The sequence below is a fragment of the Penicillium diatomitis genome (genome assembly GCF_028827545.1).
Source record: "Penicillium diatomitis strain IBT 30728 chromosome Unknown utg000002l_segment0_segment0, whole genome shotgun sequence".
Lineage (NCBI taxonomy): Eukaryota > Fungi > Ascomycota > Eurotiomycetes > Eurotiales > Aspergillaceae > Penicillium > Penicillium diatomitis.
In genome coordinates, this window is record NW_026623174.1 from 1,647,438 (window position 1) to 1,664,659 (window position 17,222).

The 17,222-nt window shown below is 52.4% G+C and overlaps 5 protein-coding genes across 5 annotated transcripts; 3 read left to right on the forward strand and 2 right to left on the reverse strand.

The window, feature by feature from the left end:
• Positions 1–2,558: 2,558 nt before the first annotated feature.
• Positions 2,559–4,626, forward strand: N7539_001694 (protoporphyrinogen/coproporphyrinogen oxidase; the record flags this gene model as incomplete). The annotated part of the gene is made up of 5 exons (XM_056931297.1): positions 2,559–2,575; positions 2,672–2,741; positions 2,972–3,052; positions 3,190–3,540; positions 3,613–4,626. The coding sequence occupies 5 exons, from the start codon at positions 2,559–2,561 to the stop codon at positions 4,624–4,626; spliced, it is 1,533 nt and encodes a 510-aa protein (XP_056793328.1).
• A 2,067-nt stretch (positions 4,627–6,693) lies between these two features.
• Positions 6,694–7,421, reverse strand: N7539_001695 (uncharacterized protein; the record flags this gene model as incomplete). The annotated part of the gene is made up of 2 exons (XM_056931298.1): positions 6,694–6,785; positions 6,857–7,421. The coding sequence occupies 2 exons, from the start codon at positions 7,419–7,421 to the stop codon at positions 6,694–6,696; spliced, it is 657 nt and encodes a 218-aa protein (XP_056793329.1).
• A 2,424-nt stretch (positions 7,422–9,845) lies between these two features.
• N7539_001696 (PDPK1 family serine/threonine-protein kinase) lies at positions 9,846–12,403 on the forward strand (the record flags this gene model as incomplete). The annotated part of the gene is made up of 2 exons (XM_056931299.1): positions 9,846–11,984; positions 12,050–12,403. 2 exons carry the CDS (start codon positions 9,846–9,848, stop codon positions 12,401–12,403), a joined length of 2,493 nt encoding a protein of 830 aa, XP_056793330.1.
• Positions 12,404–13,857: 1,454 nt separating this feature from the next.
• Positions 13,858–15,977, reverse strand: N7539_001697 (Zn(II)2Cys6 transcription factor; the record flags this gene model as incomplete). Its single annotated transcript, XM_056931300.1, has 3 exons — positions 13,858–14,725; positions 14,806–15,337; positions 15,419–15,977. 3 exons carry the CDS (start codon positions 15,975–15,977, stop codon positions 13,858–13,860), a joined length of 1,959 nt encoding a protein of 652 aa, XP_056793331.1.
• Positions 15,978–16,514: 537 nt separating this feature from the next.
• On the forward strand, positions 16,515–16,983 carry N7539_001698 (uncharacterized protein; the record flags this gene model as incomplete). The annotated part of the gene is made up of 4 exons (XM_056931301.1): positions 16,515–16,550; positions 16,621–16,638; positions 16,724–16,835; positions 16,904–16,983. 4 exons carry the CDS (start codon positions 16,515–16,517, stop codon positions 16,981–16,983), a joined length of 246 nt encoding a protein of 81 aa, XP_056793332.1.
• Positions 16,984–17,222: the final 239 nt, after the last annotated feature.

Here is a 17,222-nt window from a genome sequence, read left to right on the forward strand (position 1 = left end):
GCCTGTAACTGTCTTGAAAGACATACAGGTGAGTATGGATGGTTTCTACTGTGTAGTCGTGTACTACGCACCAGGCTATCATCAATCATTATATGACCCGCTACTTATAATCACCTCACCACCTCAGGACATGATCGGAGGTCGAAACACAGTTGTCTCGCTTCGGTCCCCTCACAAAGGTTGCCCGCATCGTCGTCATAACCTCAGAAGGGAATTACTCTATCGTCGCACAGGTCCAGTACACGTTGCTCTCCCATTCGTCAGAGGTCGGAGGTGTGTCAGGGCAGTGGAGTCCTGCTCAGCTAGTACAGGGCTCCAGGCACCTGTCTTGGGACTAGCAGTACTGTAGTAACACTGGCTCGGCCCGGAGACACTCTCCATCTGCCATCGATGCCGAAGGTAATCGGAGACATGGACCCTCCGGATGCAGCATGCGTCCAAGTGCGCAGGTATGCCAGGTACCCAACGTTCCTGGTCCAGTCGCCTTGAATCCTGATTGAGATATGGGCGCCTATCGGCGAAAGTCGATAGACCTCAAAGTCATGCAACCTCATGCCTATATGGCGTCTTTGAACAAAATCAAGCTTTGTTTCATTTGCATTTGGACCGACGGTCGATGAAAGATTCAGGTATTGACACCCTTGCCAAACGCGGCAGTCGGCTCATGAGGAACGACCCCTTGATCAGTTAGCAGTGACCGCGGGTGCCGCCGAGATCGCAAGTGGGAGACAATGATCAGGCAGAAAACCCATATGGCATTTGCGGTGTGAGACTATGAGTAGCTGCTTGTTCTCAATGCCGGTACCCCCTCATCAAGAGGCTTTGTCGGGGAGCCGGAAGAGAACTTGGCCCAATCGAGCAAAGCTTGTTCTGACACAATGGTACCAAGAGTTGGCGAAATACTACCCTTTTGGCCGAGTCAGGCGAGACCTCGACGGCTTCATTGCTGGAGTACAGGCACCCTTACAGAGGTGTAGTTACTTCCAAGCGAATTGAATGCTGTTCTGGAGCGGAGTGCATGTCAATCCGATTGCGGTTGCCAACGCCCTCAAGGATCCAATCCCTTCGCGCCGGAGAAATCGCCCCCTGATAAGGTCCATCGCTGTCGATCTTGCATTTGGCGACCAACGAACCATGTTCGTCCTCTGATGAACGCGTTGAAAATGGAGCCTGTCACGTCTGGAAATCAGGTCCGTCATCTCCTCGTTCACACTCCGTCATGTGATGGCAGATCAGAGAACGTTAGAACGGCGTCCAGTTCTAGTCCTTCACTGTGGAGTTGGCCTTGTCTCGCTTGACCGTTGCTATATGTCTCCTTGCTCTTTGTAGCCTTGCTCGTACAGTACGCCCGTGATTCTGGAATCCCGCTCGGCATCGGCAGTGTGGACTCTGGAGTCGGGACTCAAGGCTCTACGGTAGACTCTCAACTTCCTCGTGGCTCCAATCGCTGCAGGATCGTCCATTGCCGGCAGCGGCCTGTCGTTCTGGATGAGAAAAAGGGGCCAGCTCGCTCTGGACTCCCAAGTCAACCTGAAACGGGCACCCCTGCTCCACTCTTCGTCGCTCCGATAGACTTGATAGAGTCGATGGCACCCGTGCAGCTGTGCTGGGTGACATGGGCAACCCAGTCTGGAGTCTCTGGAGTTCTCTGGACGGTCTCGGGTCGGTTTCCATGCTCCTGTTGCGTCCGATCATTGGGTAGCCCCTTAACCCAGTTGCGGAAATTCGACCTGCATGGGCCCTGGCGGGATCCACCACGCGGATCCACTGCTCCAAAGAGGAAACGGCCCACCAGGGGCAAAAGGGCAGTGATGGCGGTGCTGCACTCTTGCACTCTGCAGTGGCAGAGGGTACTCGGTACCTCAGGTGGTCAATAGTTGACAGTCAACAGACTCAACACGTTGAACACAGTAACACACAGTAACACTCTATGAAGTATGAACCACCATATGGTGACATTGAGAGTGGCTCTCCACCTGCACCGGCGGTGATGCACCCAAAGTCCTCGATACTGCTCTTCTTCCCCCTCAACCCTACTATTGTAGTTAGTTAGTACTAGTACCTGAGTAAGTACTCCCGGGCGAGTCCTGCATCTGAGCATCACCACCAAAAAAAAGAGAAAAGAAGAATACAAAAGTACCGGGCGAAAAAAGCCTAGTAGCAACAGTGCAGTGGCAAGCTTCCGCGTTGCCAAATACTAACCCAAAAAATCCACAAATTCTCAATTTCCAATTCCCAATTCCTCGTGCGAACCACAGACCAACTGGCGGTCCAACACTCCAACGGACCCAGGTGAGGTGGCCCCGATGATCCTACAAGACCACTGCTTGTCCATGACTCCATGCGGTTGTGTCCACTTCCTCTAATCTACCCAGCGGTCCCCCCCCTCCCTTTTCTCATCTCCCCCTCTCCCTCCTCCTTTTATCCATCTCTCCTTCCTTCCTTTCTAGCCGGGACATTCTGCAGTTTCTCTGCTGCCATTGCTTTCTCTTATGCTGAACATCGCTCGTCGAACCTTTAAACGCGTGCCCAGCTTCCAGGACCTCCTTCAAGGCAGGATGACCCACCCCGACATGTAAGAGCTGCTGCTGTCCTCGTCGACGAAACACCGTGCCCCCTCCCACGACTAGCTGCAAAATTTCCCCCGAGACTGACCCCTTCACAATTGTAGTACCGTCGACGTTCTCGTCATTGGTGCTGGCCCGACTGGATTGGGTGCGGCCAAGCGTCTCAATCAGATTGTGAGTCTCGACTGTTCTTTTTTTTTTAGCCCTTCTGGGCTTGGATGTGTTCCCTTGTTGTTTTGGGCTGTGAAGCTTGACCCCTCGTCCCCATGCTCCGTGGGAGCAGAAGGAGCTGTCAAAAAATCAAAATAAGCGGCAGCGGGGTCAATCAGCATCTCTCGACCGTTGAAGAGGTGCTACGGGCCTGAATTGCGTTGTGCGACAGGACTGACTTCTGCGATTTCTAGGATGGCCCCTCTTGGTTGATCATCGACTCCAACGAGACCCCCGGTGGTCTCGCTTCCACCGACACCACTGACGAGGGCTTCGTAAGTTTGCCCCCCTCCCCCCTGATCTCCTCGACCAATTGCTCCCCGATCTTCTTGCGAGTACCGAAGAGTACAGCGGAAACAGGGCGGCATCCTCCTGGCGGTGGTTCTAACGTGGTTTTACCTTGTCTCGGCAGCTCTACGACGTTGGTGGCCACGTCATCTTCTCCCACTACAAGTACTTCGATGACTGCATCGACGAGGCCCTCCCCAAGGAGGACGACTGGTATACCCACGAGCGTATCTCCTACGTTCGCTGCAAGGAGCAATGGGTTCCCTACCCCTTCCAGAACAACATCTCCATGCTGCCCAAGGAGGAGCAGGTCAAGTGCATCGACGGCATGATCGACGCTGCCATGGAGGCTCGCGTGGCCAACACCAAGCCCAAGAACTTTGACGAGTGGATTGTTCGTATGATGGGTACTGGTATTGCTGACCTTTTCATGCGTCCCTACAACTACAAGGTTTGGGCCGTTCCCACCACCAAGGTACGTGGCGCTATTTTTTTTTCTTTTGAACCCCAACTCTTCTCGGGATCCACGTCTGACTCTGCGCTGTAGATGCAATGTGCTTGGCTTGGTGAGCGTGTCGCCGCCCCTAATCTCAAGGCTGTGACCACCAACGTTATCCTCAACAAGACCGCTGGTAACTGGGGCCCCAACGCTACCTTCCGTTTCCCCGCTCGCGACGGAACCGGTGGTATCTGGATCGCCGTTGCCAACACTCTCCCCAAGGAGAAGACTCGCTTCGGTGACAAGGGCAAGGTCTCCAAGGTCAACGCCAACAACAAGACCGTCACTCTGGCCGACGGCACTGTCATCGGCTACTCCAAGCTTGTTTCCACCATGGCCGTTGACTTCCTCGTCGAGGCCATGGATGACAAGGAGCTCATGCCCTTGACCAAGCAGCTCTACTACTCTTCCACTCACGTCATTGGTGTCGGCATCCGTGGTGCCCGTCCCGAGCGCATCGGTGACAAGTGCTGGTTGTACTTCCCCGAGGACAACTGCCCCTTCTACCGTGCCACCATCTTCTCCAACTACTCCCCCTACAATCAGCCCGACGCCTCCAAGAAGCTGCCCACCCTTCAGTTGGCCGATGGTTCCAAGCCCAGCAGCACCGAGGCCAAGGAGGGCCCTTACTGGTCCATCATGTTGGAGGCTTCCGAGTCCGGCATGAAGCCCGTGAACCACGAGACCCTTCTGGCTGAGTCCATTCAGGGTCTGGTCAACACCGATATGCTCAAGCCCGGTGACGAGATCGTTTCCACCTATCACCGCCGCTTCGATCACGGTTACCCTACTCCTTCCCTGGAGCGTGAGGGTGCTCTTACTCAGATCCTACCCAAGCTGCAGGAGAAGGGTATCTGGTCCCGTGGTCGCTTTGGTAGCTGGCGGTACGAGGTCGGTAACCAGGATCACTCCTTCATGCTGGGTGTGGAGGCTGTTGACAACATTGTCAACGGTGCCGTTGAACTGACCCTCAACTACCCCGACTTTGTCAACGGTCGTCAGAACACCGAGCGTCGTCTGGTCGACGGTGCCCAGATCTTCGCCAAGAAGACCCAGCAGTAGAGGATTTGTTTACGTCGCCCTTCTTTTTTCCCCCCGGTTTGCCATCACATTATCTCCTTTTCATCCTTTGAAACGGCTTATTTCTCTCCCCCCTAGCTTTTTCTATCACGTTGATTTGACTGCACGAAGACCACATTGTCACGGAAAAATTACACATGCGAAGGCGGGACACATCTGAAGCGACATCTGGGAGATGACCTTTGTTGGCGTTTCAAGTGGTTCTTTTTCTTTCTTCTCCCTCATACCCTACTCAACCCATTCTTCCCATGTCTAACAATCTGTCGTCACTATTCATTTTTATTTTTCCCGGGGGCATTCTTGCCGTCTAAACTGGATGCCGCTTTCGGCTCTGGTTTCTCGATATACAATTTTTTTTAGACTTGCTTGACACGACAGTGTTTGCTCTAATCGAAGCAATTTTTACGATTCGACTACTCTTTTCACTATTCCGGACGAGATTGTGACGTAGAAAAATATATCAACAATCAATTCGTTCTCAAGGGACTGGTCCGTTGTATAGGTGTAGCAGCAGGCCGCGGCATCTTTCCATAACGATCAGGGCTGCTTAGGCAGGTGGTTCCTCTTCCCATCAGTCTCTCGCACGCCGATCAATTTTCAAATCCGTAGTGGCAGATTTCTGTAAACATTCCTCCAAACCAAGGCTATTAACATCATGATGCCACTGAACATAGGTGATTTAATCTAGCCTTGAACTGGCTAACCTGATAGACTACCAAGTTCCATCAGTACTAAGGTAACCTCTATGGAGCCTGAAGTATGGACTCTATGGGGGTACTAACCATGTACAAACTACGAACTACCCGAAAATCGGCGGGTCTAGACCGAAACGCTCACCTGCAGTTCTCGAGGCGAAATTCGCGTGGCTTGTTGGCGTGAACTACTGGATCGTCGGTGGAACCATTGTCCCATCACGGAGAGTGGACAGAACAAGTCCATAATGGCTCTTAGTATAAGCCAGGTTGATACCTGAGCTTTGAGTTTTGTTTGGAGGTTGTTTATATTTCTCTTTCTGACGTTTGGCTGGTACAGTGTAGTACTGTAGTGTAGTGTGTAGATTGATGAAAACTCGATGTGCAGGATGTGACGAGGCCTAGGAAACCTTAAGTGAACCTGGAGAAAGGGCATTGAAGAGACACGCTCCGGCTCAGTCCAGTGGTCCACAGTTTGACATTCTGTTTCCATTGGAAGGACTGGGGTGATGCCCTGGTCTACTTCTAGCTTCCTGTCAGGTATGCAGATCCACCGGAGTCGGCTGGCGTGCTGCATGGACACTGAGAATGAGTGTGACGTATTTGCCGTTGACAGATAATGTTCGCTGTATCTATGATGGGTCTTTATAAACCTAATCTCTACGTGGTTTCCCAGAAAATATATACTGAGATGGTGATCTCGGAACTTGTCTACAGTCGAAGCAGTATGGGGAGAATGAGCAAAGGCAGAGATCATTGACTGGCGGAGAAGATGTATTGATACTCCGTAAGATAGACTCAACAGACTAGAGGGTGGGCATGGCAGACCGTCAAATGTGAGGTTTCCGCCTGACAGACTTCAACCTTGTGCCATGCTGCCGACGCAACAGCTCGAAGCACCGACTCCATTCCGAGTGTAGCTGAGGTTGGACTAAACTTACAAACGTTAAGGTCGGCTGATGGAAAAGAATGCGAGTGGCCCTTGGGCGTGATTCAATGACATGGGCCTGGTTAGTAAGAAGAATGTCTGCGCCGTGTGTCGTAGGTAGGCGCACTCGAATAAGAACCATACATAGTGAATAGTCGATTGATGTCGAAAGAGTTATCTTCTTGCACTGCATGAATTGTCTCAAGAATGAGACGCGCGAGACTTGGACCGCTCTGTGAGTTTAGTGACCGACCGTTGGCTCGGGCAAGGTATCCATTTCTTCCGCTTCTGCGTCGCAAAGTGTAGTTGAGGACTCTAGGGCTTGACTCCACAGTGAGTCAAGGGTATTGGTTAGCTCTCGCTGCGCACGAGTAGGAGTGGACGCCTCTCGAGACGATGCAGGAGGAGATAGTCCCGAACCATCCCAGTTCAGATTGAGTCTTGCAATATCTCGAGTGTTGCATCGGCGATGACAATTATCTGCGTCAAGGAGTCCTCGTTTGTGAGCTTTAGTCTGTCCACTGGTCCAGTGTCCACGGTCCACTGTCCACCCGTTGGCGCGCTGGACAAGAGGTGTGCTGTCTCGACGTACCTTTCTTCTTACTTGGCGATAGAGTGATCCGGCGCTCTAGAAATTCCTGTGGAGGAATAGTCAGACGCATCCGTTGAGGTGAGGCGGGAGAGGCCTCTCGAGTCCGAGTCGTTGGAGTTGGAGTATTAGTCTGTGAGGAATAGAAGGACACCAAATGGGCGGCGGCGGCATCGACCATGGAAGCCCCACTGGAGTTGACAAAATTAGCAGCAGAGGCTCGGTGGGTCACGCCACGCATCGTGGAGGCTGGGCGGACGGTTGTCGATGCGAGAGGTGTTCTGATCCCCGTCGAAGCAGATGCGGTCATGGTCGAGTTTCGTTTATCGCTGCGCGGACCTTGAGAAGGTTGAGTATCACGGCCCTGGGGCTTGGTGCCCGACTCTGGCGATGGTGTCTGATTGGGTTGGTCTTGATGCATCGCATCAGCGCTTTTATCTGGATCTTCTAGGTCGAGTCGGCCGATGTCAGCCGCTATGGCGGTGGAGGACCGAGCGAAGATCCGCTGCATGTGGAAATTTACATCATCCTCGGTCAGTGAGATGACGGTGGGCGGACGACGTATCATGGTGGATGAAATGATCAGGATCTGAGAGGGTGGGGAAGGAAGGGGAGAAGAGGGTTTAAACCTGTTGATTGTGTGATTCCAAGTTGGCAGTGTTTGTCGAGGTCGCGGATTGAAGTGCAAGGTATGAAGATGAGGTTGTTGCGTGTGAAGGATCAGTTGGATCTCACAGAAGGAGCACCTGAGCTGCCCGCTATCATCGTGGGGTCGACGTCTACTACTATTGTCAGTACAAGGTATCTTTGATCTTTGGAAGCAAAATCTCACTTGTGCAGCTACTTGATACTTACATACTTCTTCCTCCTCTGAGCTTTTCACGGTTCACTCTCCCAATGATTTACACTCTGACGGCTACCAAAGTGCTGGTAGACCTTCAGTCGAATACTGCACTGGTGCCGTTCTAGCTCGCAATTGACGAGGAGGAAACCTGCCTCAACACTGAGCATGGATAACGATCATCCTTCTTTTTCTTTTCTTGAGCTGCAATCATCACACCGATACAAGATGAAGTGGCGCGGATTCTCGCCATCATCCTGTCAATCGGAGAGATCCAGGAACCTGAAGATTGTCTGGGTCAAACACAGGTCGGCCGATGGAAATAGACACAAGGTACCTGGTTGCTTGTTACTTTGCCCCACAGCACAGCGTTCACAGTGGCACAGTGTCCCCTGTTCAGCGATGACTGTTCGGTTGAGAGTAACTTTCCCAGGGGGGGACAGCTTACAGCAGATATTCTACAAATGTGCAGACTACCTACGATCATAGACTGGTTCTAGCACAGAACGAATCTGACCACGTGTACGAGATACTGCTTTGCAGGTACTAACTTAGGTAGTCCACACGTACCATTCCGCGAATAACTACACCTCTAGCACTGGCGCCTTGAGATGCCCCGTGTAGAACTCGACTCGGGCAAGTACACGAGGTGTCCATCCACGCGGCCTATCTCTGTCTCTGTCTCCGTCCAGATCTTGTCGATCAACCAACGGTGAACCTGAGCGACAGATGCTGAAACAGGAAATGCTGGACAGTCAACCGTCAAACTCACTGACTCAACTACCGTCCACCAACGTACCGCTCAAGTGTACGAGCATGACTCGTTGCCCTCCCAGATAAGCCACACACACATCTAGCGAGTTCTGTCCTCCACAAATTCATAAAGATTTGATCTTTATTATATATTTCTGTGACCTCTTGTATTAAGAATCTCACTGCCTCACACATCTGCATATTCGGGCAGCTTTGGACCAGTGCAGACTGGATCGCATCATTCCAGCCTGTCGTCAGGTTGACGGTACCATCTCTTCTGACACCGGCTATAATCATCTCATGGCCATCCTGGACTGATCCACTGCAATCACCAGTTTCCTACTCAAATGCCCATCATTTCGAGTTAATTTCGACCCTTCAAACATCTCTACCTAGCACTGCCCGTACTGTAGACGGGACACCCTGACTGAACGCATGCCGAGGCCATCCATGTCCCCAAGGACTCTGACGTCTGCCGCCATGCGGCTCGTCTGCGAGTCCGATGCCGTAAAGAGAAAGCCACGCACAGAAAGCGTCAGCACCGTGTCGGCCATCCTGTCTGATACCAATTCTTCCCCCTTCGAGCGTAATCGACCCCATTTTGAGTGTCGGATGCGATATCAAGATTGAGCTGCTCCGCCCCCCGTTCGAGGCAAGAAGCTAAACCCCATTCTCATCGCGGGCTTTGCCTACTACTGAACTTTCTGATTCTTCTTCCATTTCCCCTCGAGAACCTCCCTGTCTTCTGTTGTCTCCCTCTCTCTCTCTCTCTCTCCATCTCTCCATCTCTCCACATCTCTCTCTTTATCTCTCTCTCTCTCTCTCTTTCGTTCACATCGGCTATCGCGAGGCCCGCCTCACCCCTCTTGCTCCCCTCTCCCCCTCTCTTCTCTATAAGCTTCCTCTGTCTCGCTTTCTAAAGGATTCTGCTGGGTGCTGCCTGTCACTCGGTCCTCCTCTCCCGTCTCCAGGCCCCCACACCCACGCAGCACACATCAAACTCCCCTTTCCTCACCGACCTGGGGACTTGTTTTCTCCAGAAAAAAAAACATCATCTGAATCCGTCCTTGACAGCTAACCGCCCCTCCATCTGCTGCTGGGCCATGTCTTCGCGGTGTCAATTGTCGCCGTCATAGTTCGTCGGCCGTCTGTCGGACTCGTTTGTACCCCTGGCGAGTCCACCTTTTACAATTACATTGACTGCCCGAACCAACCATTGTCCCCGCCGGTCCTGATCATCCACCGTTTGTTTTTGCGACTCTTGTGTTGTCCCACACCCCTTCTTGGTTGAAATCCAGATCTCGGTGGTCCTTGGTCGTTCGATTCCTTCTTTTTTTCCTTTTTCCTGGGGCCATCTCACAGTCGGCTTGCCCGTTTGTCGTGTGAAAGTTGCTCGACATGAACGGTGACATCAGTCTCTCCCAGTCGCTGGGAGGCCTCCGTATCGCGAACCCGGATGACTCGCCCCTCCAGTCCGAGACAGCCAGCGTGGTTCCAACGGATCAACCGGACGGGTCGGTATCAACAACTCCACCGGTGCCCGCGCCGCTCGAAGACCACTCCACGACTCTGCCCTCAACGCCCCTCGAGACTGCTGCCTCGTCCGAGTATAGTTTCCCTCCTGCGCAACATCCCTCCGACACCGCCCCGCCCGCCTCAACCTCATCAGCCTCGTATCAGCAGTATCCAGCATCTGCTTTTGGGACCCCTCCTCACGCCACTCGGCCCCTTTCCTCCGCCTATACCAACGGCTCCGTCTCATCTGTGCTGCACCGCGACAACTCCTACCGCATGCGCACCGACTCCGGCGCCTCATCAACATCGGTGCCTTTATCGCGGGTCGACACGCGCGGTGGCTCGGTCGCCTTGCAAGCTGGAGTTCTAGCGCGCGACAACTCTCACAGCGATCGCTCCTACCGGACCACACAGATTCCCGTGAACGGACCGGCTGTCCTGCGGCAATCATCACGAGCACACGCCCGCGGAGCACACCCCGCACAGATGTCGCGGACGCCTTATAGTATGGAGAACGGACCGGCGCCCAGCAGTGAGGATTGGCAGGATCGCGGTGCCGCAGTCGCGGTGAGGCAGGAAGTCGACGCCCACGGAAAGACGGTCTCGCGGTTTATCAAGAAAGGTGTGCGGGATTTCTCGTTCGGCAACACGCTGGGAGAAGGCTCCTACAGCACGGTCGTGTTTGCAACGGATCGGCAAACTCTCAAGGAGTATGCCATCAAAATTCTCGACAAGCGACACATCATCAAGGAAAAGAAGGTCAAGTACGTCAACATTGAAAAGGACACGCTGAACCGATTGACCGATCACCCGGGCATCGTCCGCCTCTACTACACCTTCCAGGATGAGCGATCCCTCTACTTCGTTTTGGATCTATGCAAAGGAGGAGAGTTACTCGGCGTGCTCAAACGCATGACCACGTTCGACGAGGAATGCACGCGCTTCTACGGTGCTCAGATCCTCGACACGATAGATTATATGCATCGGTGCGGGGTCATTCATCGCGATCTGAAGCCGGAGAACGTCTTGCTCGATCATCAGATGTATGTGAAGATCACGGATTTCGGCACGGCCAAGATCCTCAAGCCCCGACGGCTCGATGAGAACCAGGCTTCGATGCCCCCACTGGACGCCAGCGAAATTCCGGAGGAGGAGAGGGCGAGTTCCTTTGTGGGGACAGCCGAGTATGTGAGCCCAGAGTTGTTGACGGAGAAGAACGCATGCAAGGCGAGCGACCTGTGGGCCTTTGGATGCATCATCTATCAATTGCTCTCCGGCCGACCGCCATTCAAAGCTAGCAATGAGTATCAGACCTTCCAGAAGATTGTTGCCTTGGACTATGAATTTCCGATTGGGTTTCCCACAGTGGCCCGCGACTTGGTCGAGCGTCTTCTGGTCTTAGACCCCGCGCGACGTCTCCAGATCGAGCATATCAAGAACCATGAGTTCTTTCAAGGAGTTTCCTGGGGACCGGAGCTGTGGAAGCAGAAGGCCCCCCGACTAAAAGCCTACGTGCCCCCGGCGCGAGAGCCCATCAAACTCAACGGAACTGACGGGGGTGATAGCCTTCCTCCAGTGATCTCGACGGCGCCGTCGAATGCTCCCGGTAACAGTAACAACAATAACAACAACCCCTCACGTGTGCTCCCGCGCGTGGTCACCGAGCTACCACCGCCCAGTCAATTGGATATCGAGTGGTCCCCAGTCTTGAGTCGAGCGAACGAACGCATTCTCAAGCTGGGCAACCTAGTGGTGACTTCGTCTCCCCAATCTCATAGCTTGTCTTCGAAGAATGGAGCTCACGAAGCGGAGGCTCCAAAGAAGTTTTCCCGCTTCTTCTCCGGATCAACTACCAAGAAGCGAGCGCGATTGGTCATGGTCACCTCGTCCGCGCGGATCATTCTTGCTCCAGCCGGAGGTGACGAGAAGAAGGCAAAGCTTGAAGTTTCGCTGCTCGCGCCAGAGACACACTACCGGAGCACCACGGATAGCAAGGGGCACTCCTTGTGGATTGTCGATACGGTAAGTGGTTTAATAAAAGATTCTCTCTTGATTGGTGAGACCTGCCGGACTAACAGTTCTCTCAGAAAGAGAAACATCTGGTCTTTGAAGACCCTAAGCCTTCTTCAAGCAATACGGGAGCGACAGCGGTTTCAACACAGGAATGGCTGGATACATTAGACCGTGCCAAGGAGATGGCCTCCCTACAACCAAACACGGGTTCATATTCTGCCGAGGATGCCTTTAGAGACCTTTCATCCGGATTCTCTAGTCACTCCAATACCCTCGATCGGAGCACAGAGTTACAGAACGAGAGCAATGTCCCACCCCCCGGGCGCAATCACTTGACGAAACATCAAGCGAATGACTCGGACTCCACTAAGGGTAAGAAGAGGTTCAGCAGGCGACACTCCAAGAACGGGCTCGCTGCTGTCTTCTAAACCAGGGAAGCTCAAATGAGGTGTTCCGCGGCATTTGTCTATTTCAAATTTGCGAAAATCATCAGTGCCCTTGAACGCGTCTCAAGCGTGTCCACTATACAATCTCATGTCCATACTGCTCCTCCTCCGGGTTGTACTCCAGGCTTTGCGCAATCAAGGCCGCCCTGATTCTGGCGCAAGCACAACAGCCCCTTTGTTCTCTCCTGTCTCTTTTCCTTTCTCGTCGTGTGAGAGTGTTGTGTTGACGTATCACTTCTCGTCCCTCCCTCTCGACAAAATTTTAGCCATTGCGATTCCCCCACTGCATCATTGTCATTGCGTTTTGCATTTGCGAATGACAAGCGATTTTTTCTTGCTTCCTTTGCTTCGTGATGCTCCATAGATTTGAAAACAGTCTTGTCTGTCCACCTTTGCTCTCTTCTTTCCTCTCCTTGTGAGAGTCGAAACTCCTGTGGGGTCTCTTATTCAACTCTCATTGTCCTTTTCTTTTTCTTAAGTCTACTTCTTCCCTTGATCATTTTTTACCCATCCCTGGTTTGATCCGAAGCATTTCCTTGATGGCCCGGCGATGCCTTGACCTTGACGCATGTCTCTGGTAGCCAGTTTCAAAGTTGCTTCGAAACGTACATGAGCCAGGTGGCCCTCGATTGATACCTCTTCATTCTTCCATCAGTCATCTCTTTACCACCGTGCGGTCATCGCTCTTCACCTGCAGGTGAACTACTTTCTTTGTAACTTTCTTTTTTCCCCCTTCCTCTCATATTCCTTCTTCTTCTTCTTCTTCTTCTTCTTCTTCTTCTTCTTCTTCTTCTTCTTCTTCTTCTTCTTCTTCTTCTTCTCTCTCTCTTTTCCTCGCTTTTATGGCTAAAATACTCTTCATCCACAAACTTGACTACCCTCTGCCTCCGTCCGGCGAGGCACTTTTTGTTTCCTCTGCTTCTACTAGCTTCAAATCCGCCCCCACTTCAATGTCCTTGGCTGAATCCCACCTCCCGATATACCCCTGTTCTTTATTTTTGTCTTTTTTCCCCCATTCGTACTCTTGCCCGGACCAACCCAGTGGCTGCCGCTTGTGCTGTCGTTTTACTCGGGTTGGCGAGGACCACCCGCTTGTATGTCTAGTCTTAGAGAGAAAGCACAGCCTAGTTTGCTTGGACAACTCATGAATGAAAGGATTGTTCAAAGGTGAGCCGGTGCCTAATTGGTTCTCTTGGTTTCGGTCTTGTCGCCGTGAACGAAACTAGGTCCTTGGTTATCGTGTAAGGAAACTCCCCGTTTTCCTATCTTCGGAGTCTATGAAATCCATGGGAAGACGGTCTGGCTACTTTGTTGGAAAAGTCTAGATGTAGGTGCTTGATTGAACATGACTACGTTTGAATAGAGTAAACAAGGGTCCAAGTTTCTCATTAAGAACAGAATTACGATATATTGACGTTGTCGAAGCGGGATTGGGATTAGATGAACAGCCAGTCCAGACGAGACTCGTCCAACTCATCAACCCAGTCGAACGTATCATCGCATTCGTCGTAAGTTTCGGCTCGAGAATGATCGGGAAGTGCGTCGAGTGTTTCTGGCGGCTCGGTTGTTGTGTCCGTGTAAGAAGACATGTCGCTCTTTTGCTCCCGGCGCTGATCGTGCTTTTCCCACATTAGACGCAGGACCCAAGCTGCGTTTTGCACATTGACGCTCGTCACGGTGTGATACAGCGCCCCCAGTTTTTCCAAGATGAGAGGTCTTTGCGAGGGACGACGGCACTCTGCACCGGCGATGAAAGTAGGCCAGATGAGGCATTTGAAGTGCGGGTCAGAGTGAGGCACGGAGCAAATGTGTTCAAGCAGGGCGCTTGCTGTGGCGGCGTGGTCCGCAGGGAGGCCAACGTCCGCCCAGGGAGGGGTGTAGCCGGCTCGAGCTCGATTCAAAACGCGGCTAGTATACAGATAGACTGCGTTTTGGTACGATTTGCCCAGGGCGATGCGGGTGGATAGGTCGGGAAGAAAGTGGGAGGATTGCATGTGATAGGCCCAGGCCACTGGGTCAAATTCGCGGATGCCTTGGAGGAGAGCGAGATAGGAGTCTAGAGTGAGAGGTTGGCCGGGATGCATGAGGGCTGACAGAGCGGTCGGTTGTGGTGTGGCAAGCGTGGCTTCGGAGTCGGAATACCAGAGGGTGTGAATGAAAAAGATGACTTCCAAGAGGTAGGCTGGGCAGCCAACCCATGATGTTTCCTCGAGACGTTTTAGCATTGCGGGACCCATGGCGGCGGAGAAGAAGGGTTTCGACAGGGCTCCAGGGCGGGCGAGGGTTGAGCCCATGATCTCCATACTGAAAGGGTGCGCATGCGCAGGTCAGTAAACATCTGCCAACGGAGCGGTCACGGATTCTTTGGTGTGATGAAATCTTACATCAGACAGCCATCGATCGCAAAGGTTTCAAGATCGTCTAGAATCCTTTGCCCTGGATGATTCTCCGGCCGATCTCTCAGAAGCTTTTTGGCTCCTTCGATGTGATAGCTCCATGCTCCACTCCCGGACTCGAAGACATCCACCAAAGCGAGAACTACAATCGCAGCAAGGGTTCGATCGTCTCTCTGCATCACGGGGTTCCTCAAGTCTTTGGACAGTTGATGAAGCGTCCGTTGTTTGAATTCCAGAAAGTGCTGGAATGCCTGAGACGATGACCTTCGTTGACTTGCTGGAAAGACAAGTGCTTGCAAATCATGAGGTGACAAAGGTGTACCTTTCCTTGTCAGAGGGTTGTTGGATGACCAAGGCATTTGCGACGAGTCAGAGTCCAACATGAGGGAGTAATGAACAGCACTCATGGCACAGAGTGCATGTGCAAGAAGTGGAGACTCGCCGACCAGGGGAATGATGTTGCGCCACGGGTTTTTGGATTGACGGTATACCACGAAGTCGTGTGCCATGTTTTGATTATCTAGAATCATGGTCAGTTGAATCTTATTGCTTGGTACAAAGGACGAACCAGTAGGAAAGAAAAGACACTAGAGTATCATACAATGATGTATATAAAATCGTGAGGCTTGACTCATGTCTTTCAGCAATGGATCAATCAGCCCCCATGGCGCAGAATTGTAACTCGAGAAAGAGCCATTCCCGGGCATCTGGACCAACCGATTGTCCGTATTCTTCGATGATGCCAATTCTGAGAGTCCCGAGCGCACGGTAGTGGAGTGTCCCATATTGTCTTCTGTCGATTCTTGTGCATATTCATCGGATTCGGGGCTTGTGTAGGTGCCAGCGCTCGGTGAGCTATTTGCAGAGGAGGAGGATGCTTCGGCAATCGTGATGAAGCCAAAGCCCCCGCCAGTGTTGCTGGCTGTGGGCGTGTAATCTCTCCCAACCTTCCTTGCTTCTGTATTGCCTTCTGGTTTTTTGAAATCGTCGAAGCTGCGACCCATCATCTTGCCTCGACTGGCCACGCCACCCTTGACCCATACAAGCGGCTTCTGATAACCCAGGCATTCTTTCCCCGCATCTCGACACTTTCGGCAGGTGGGTTGGCCATTATCGCAAATTATGCGACGTCGCCGACAAGTGTAACAACCTTTGGTCATGGTCAAAATCACGGATGTCGAGGACGTAGGTTTCTCGGGATTTGATTGTCGGGAAAGCTCGCCATTCGCGGATTTTGCTTCTCCTCCTCATCGCGGGCAGACGAACTTTTGCAGAATTGCCGAGTGTGCTATTGTGTCATTACTATTGGGATCTGTTCAAAGGACCGCTTTGGATCAGTTGAAGTTTCCACAGCGAGTCTCCAATGATACTAAGAGCATGGACTGAGCGCAAAGATCGATTCAGTCATAGACAGAGCTGGTCGTGGCCGGGGAAATTGACGGGATCATTCCAAGTGGAATCACCTAAGCTACCGTCAGTTAACTACCTAACGGTAGTTAGTTAGTGCGGGGCTTACCTAAGATCGGCATGACCTGCAAGAGACCCGTGCATGATGGCCTTGGCAGCCTGTCCGATTGCTTTCCACGTGCTGACGGGAGCCACAATTGTCCCCGACTTTCCGCTTCATTCCTCGCCTCCGCAGCCTCGACATCGCCATCTCGAGACAGTAAGACAGAGAAAGCTGTTGGCGGAGCAAGATGGTCTTCCATCTATTTGGACTCCGGGCCCTGGAGGTGCGTGATCTATGAGCTTGATATCGGACACTCCCCTGAAATTGATGCTGACTGGATTCTCGATCTACAGGTCTGGCTGTACGGCCGAGTACGTTGAAATGCGCTCCATTGAACTCCGTCGCCCTTTGGGGCCACTTTCCACGCTGTGCAAAATGCTGAATGAGTTCTTACAGCTTATCCGAAGCCCTCTCTTCCATCAAATGGTCGGCCGTGTGCACCAGCGAGTGGAACAGATCCGTCACGGAATCCCTGCAGAGCCATCACGGACATCCCTTCAAGACGGCGGTATGTACTCTGGATGTTCTTGCACTGAGTTTGGCCCAACAACTCGCTGACCCTCGTGCACTTTGCAGACTCTCTTGGCAAATTTGTGAGGTACTTCAAGGAAGAGATCAAAGACCAGATGAAGGGCAAACCTCCCAACAAGCTCTGAATGCGGTGACGTTCCGCATGGTCTTTTTCTTCTGATTGCGCATCGGGGCGTTAGGTTAGGACAAATAGGCATGATACCCGAATACATATGAATCTTCACTCTGTAATTCGTGATGGGGTCCAGCCGCTCGTATGTTGTCCCATCAATGTTGAACTCGGCAATGAGCCTTGAATTTCTCATGGTTGCGTGGTTGACTGCCCGTGGCGATTAACGTGTCGCACCGACTACCAACCCATAAG